The 4,884-nt window shown below is 36.8% G+C and overlaps 1 protein-coding gene across 1 annotated transcript; it reads left to right on the top strand.

The window, feature by feature from the left end:
• Positions 1-1,845: 1,845 nt before the first annotated feature.
• On the top strand, positions 1,846-3,048 carry LOC129752353 (uncharacterized). The gene has a single exon (XM_055748141.1). It carries the CDS (start codon positions 1,846-1,848, stop codon positions 3,046-3,048), a length of 1,203 nt encoding a protein of 400 aa, XP_055604116.1.
• The last annotated feature ends 1,836 nt before the right edge of the window (positions 3,049-4,884 follow it).

The raw sequence follows: 4,884 nt of genomic DNA, 5'->3' as shown, positions 1-4,884 counted from the left end.
ACATTTTCTTTCCTGGTTGTGCACTATACTTCTCAATGCCTTCCCCACAACCCACTGCTAACATTTCTTTTTTTTTTTTTTTAATTCCCCACATCACTTGCCCTCGCTAATTCACCGCTTTTTTCGTCTTCCACTTTACTAGGTAAGTCTTTATGCCCACAAAGTTTTATTGAATTCTGAGAGGGTTATGCCAACTTCGTGTCGATTTTACGTGAAATCCGTCAATTGGTTCATTAATAATAAGATTTATCGAAGTAAATCCAGATTTGAGTGTATTTTGCAGTTAAAATTTTCCACCGGAAATAACGGGTTAGTGATCAAAACTTGCATTGTTTAAAACCTCAAATTTTCATGCATCTATGCATGAGTTTATTTTTATGTATGTACGAATGTTTGTATGCATATCTAGCACTCAGTTAGCAAGACGCAGCCAGTAGCAGCGAGCAACTGACTAAATAAACTGATATGTCTTTAAATGGACTGCTCCAAAGGATAAGAATTTCAAGCAGAAGCACTTGAACCAGGTACCAAAAATTTAATTCAGATATTCATACTATTTTTAGAACAACCATTCATCAAACAATTATCATTCATCAGTTTCAAAAAAATTATCGAAATTTGAACAAAACCTAATTCAATAATTGACTGCGCCCTTCCCTAATCCACGATTCCATAAGTGTGTTATTAAAGTGGATAAATTTTTTTTTAAAGATTCCAAAAGTATTGAATTAGCTCAATTCAAAAAGATAATTTTTTGGGGCTTTTTTATTTAGAGCCGGCCACATGATTTTATAAAAACAAATTGACCTTGTTTCGAATGTTGAGAATTGAATAGAAAAAATTACGTTCAAAATGAATCATCACAATCGATAAACATTTGTTGCCAGAGAAGGTATTTTGGTAACTTTCTTTCGGTTACCAATTTCATTTTATACTCCGGCTGTATTTCTATCGTTCAAACTCACTTTTTTTTGAACACATAAATTCCTCCGCCAAAACACTAACCTTCTTTCCCAAAAACCGAATCTAGAATTCTCTTCTCCACAAATCCCAAATCCCAGTTCACTCTCTCCAGGCCTGCATTCATTCATCTAACTATTCTCTAACGAACCACTCAAACACTCTCATCGCGTTTTACACACACCACATGAATAAGCCGCTCTACTTCCAAATCATTTTTGTACTCAATTAACTTGAATCAATTCATATTGTTAAATATATTAACTTATTTGTACACATTAGTAGAGCGTTCACAAAGATGAATAAGATTCCTATAATTATATCGAGCAGACTAACAAGGTTATTTTCACCTAGTAATTTCAACCTTCAATTTATATTTTTAAATATTATCTTTTTCTGAGGACATATGTATCTACCACAGGTATATGTCAAATTGATCGAACTTTCGGATATTTCGCTAACAGCATTTTTTTCTCTTTTAATGGAGTTTAAATCGCGAACAGCATGGGAAGGTTCAAGTGTATTGCATTGTTATCCCAAATGTATGTACACACATCTTCGCAATTAATATTTTAATTTTTTTTTTGGGGGCTTCTGCATCAAGTTATGAAAAAGGCCTCTGAGAAATTTTTTTAATCTACCAATTCCAAACCCCTCTCAACTGGAAACCGAGAACCGATTTTTATTTTTCATTTTTCAAAAATAATTTGCACACCATCAGAAAATCTATTTCGTGGGCTTCATTTTCCATCAGAAGATATCCCTTCGTTGGAAGTTCCTCTTCAGCCTCGAGCGAGGTCGGTCGCTTTTTGTAATCGGTCCTCGCAAGCCAAAGGCTATAGCATTTTTTCGAACTAGAACGGTGTGAAGTGAGAAAGCGGTGCGATGAGTCCATCGCCGGGTGAACCCCCAGATAGGACTATACCAGAATGGATGGATCCCCATAACTTGAATGGACGCTTACAATACATCACATTGAAAGCAGCAGACGGCTACAATCTTCCGCAAAACCCTTTTATCATCGGGAGATCTGTGGAAAAAACGGGAAAAATTGAAGGATTCTACGAGACGAAGAACAACTGGTATGTCATCAAATCAAGAAACAAAAAACAGATTAGCGAACTGGAAAAGTTGACAAATTTGACCGATGGTACGCCGATCGTTATCGGACGCCATCCGAGTTTGAACCAGCGAAAATGTGTAGTTACATGTCGGGAAGTGGACCAAATGAACGAGAAAGATCTTCTTACTGAGTTGTCGTCGCAAAATGTAATCGACGTACGAAGGATCACAAAAAAAACTCCCAGTTCAGTTGTTGGAACTTCCACATTGATTTTGACCATAAACGGGACGGTAATACCGGAGTTTTTTAACTTTGGATTCCTCCGAGTTCGGACTAGATTATATTATCCGTTGCCATTGCTTTGCAGAAATTGCTTAAAGTACGGGCACACCAAAAAAAAGTGCGAGAGTCCCCTCTCGTGCACCAAATGCAGTTCTTCAAATCACGACAGTCAATCCTGTAAGAATCATCCGTTTTGCGGAAACTGCCAGAAAGAAGGTCACTCTCCGATTAATAGATCATGTCCAATCTGGATTGCCGAAACTACAGCAATTAAAATCAGTACCGAACGTAATATGCCGATTGCAGCTGCCCGTAAATTGATTCAACAAACCAGCAGCCCAACATCATTCGCCAATGTAGTCAAGGTCGACAAAAACCAACCGAGTTCAGTAGACAATAGACAAGCGCCACCACTAACCGAAACCAAACAGAAGGAAGAAAAAACACAGCAGCAGCAGCCAACACAACAGAAGCGTACTAATCAACCAACTACTCACCTCAAACCAGCCTCTCCTCCTCGGAAACGGATTACTCCTCAACCCTCACCGGCACAATCATCGGATGAGGCAGATGACCGCGGAAACGCAAAAGGATCCCCCAGTACCCTACCAAGGGAACAGTTAATTTTAAAATCCCCCATTCCTTCCCAACGCTCTCTTCCCTCTCCTTACCCCTTCCAACCTCCCCCTAGTCTTAAGAAAACCCCTGACCCTCGGCCCACTAAAACTTATACCAAAAAGTAAATGGCCTAATAAACTTTAATTATAAAAAAAAAAAAAAAAAAATATCCCTTCGTTACCTTTGTTTAGAATTATGGAGTTAACCAAGCTTCTGAAAATCAATCATTTTCACTGAGCCATGCTTGACTACATTCAGAGCCAACAAATCAAAGCAGTCAAATTTTCCTTCTTCAACCAAATCATACAAACAATCATGCATGACAACGACGCTTCTGTATTTGAAACACTTTTGCGATACATGATGAGGTAAAAAAGGACGCAGACTATCAGCAACGAACGTCTCGATGCTGATTTCCTTCCCTTGACGACTTTCAACCTTTAGGATCATAACTGATATGTATCAGTTCTGAGCGATCTATGTAGGCTATCAGATGATTTTTTATTTTTCGTTTTGCCTAGAAGGACAAAATCATGACTAGGTAACCGCAATGAACTGTCCAGCATGTGCTACAGCTTTTTTGAACATGTGGTCCTGGTATTTATTCAGATTTTTCCTTTTGAAACATTAATGATCGTCTATCAATAACGAGCATTATCAACAATGATGCGAGGATAGACGTTCGGGAATGATTGAGGGAGCGACGTTCAAAATGTATCACCAAGTATGTCGATCACCGTCGATTAGCCACGTGACGAATAGCAACGGTAGCCTCCGGTGGGGCATGGTATATTTTCTTGTATCAAGTTAGTGTTGATTTTCGACATATATTCAATGGGTACTTTTACCACGTGCGTATCACAGCACTCGGAGGTAGCATCATTCTAGCTAGAAACCATTCCTGATTGCTTTTCTTGAGCGATTTTCCAACCACTGGAGTTAACATTGAAATTTCAAAATTTTAGTAAGAAAGAAAATTGATTTTAACAATTATTTTCTATTTAAAACAAACCTTCAATGCAATTTTCATATCGAAAATCGGTTCAGAAGGTTGTGAGTTGCACCCGGGTAAAGAATGCGTTTTGACTTTACGAAAATTAATTTACTTCTTTTGAAGACGTTTAAGACATTTTTCTTCAACATTATTGAAGTATATGAAGGATTAATCACCGTAATTTATGTTTGTTACTTTAAATTATCGGCCTTATCAGTGAAAAGTGATGTCCTTTTTAGTAGGGACAAGTTCATGAATTTTTTACAGATGGATAGAAGGTTAGATGAAATAAAATATGGTGAAAATTAGCGGGTTGAATTTATTTAAAAGCATTATTATCACATATCACTTTTTTTTTCTCACGGGCCAACTACTATGAAGTGGTAGATACTGATAGAGTTGCATCTATCACCACACATTAGTAGGCCAAGCGTGGTTCGCCCCACTAGATGAAAACTTGTAGTGCGAACGAACACTTCATGAAACGAAATCGGCTGATAGAGACTTTGCATTTTGCAAAACTTCGTTTTCATGTTCCTTTCGAACAAAATTTCACATAATTCCATAGAAATTTCAAAGTCATTGCCCAATCTCTTTCAGATCCCATCAAATTTTGCAAAGCATTTTGTGCTAAGCTTTGGATCAATTTAGTCTTGCAACTTATAAGATTTTCATAATACGCCAGATTTGATCACTCTAGTGTCCATTAACAAGCTAACATTAGAACGAAGGCTTTTGAAACTATTAATTATTTTTCCTTTCCTTTGTAGTTGAACTAAATAAAATTTAAAAGATTTTGGAACAAATTGAAGTGCTTTTTCAAATAAGTTATTCCTATCATTGGTTTTTTTTTAATAATATTCACGCGATCACACAAATATCTTGAATAAAATTGATGTTCGCAGTGTTGTAATCCTTATTTATTTTATGAGCCTTTTTGGAATCAATTCTTTTAACTTTTTTGGTA

This window comes from Uranotaenia lowii, chromosome 3 (assembly GCF_029784155.1).
Source record: "Uranotaenia lowii strain MFRU-FL chromosome 3, ASM2978415v1, whole genome shotgun sequence".
Classification (NCBI taxonomy): domain Eukaryota; kingdom Metazoa; phylum Arthropoda; class Insecta; order Diptera; family Culicidae; genus Uranotaenia; species Uranotaenia lowii.
Note: the sequence above shows the minus strand (reverse complement) of the source record. Positions and strands in the feature narration are given on the sequence as shown.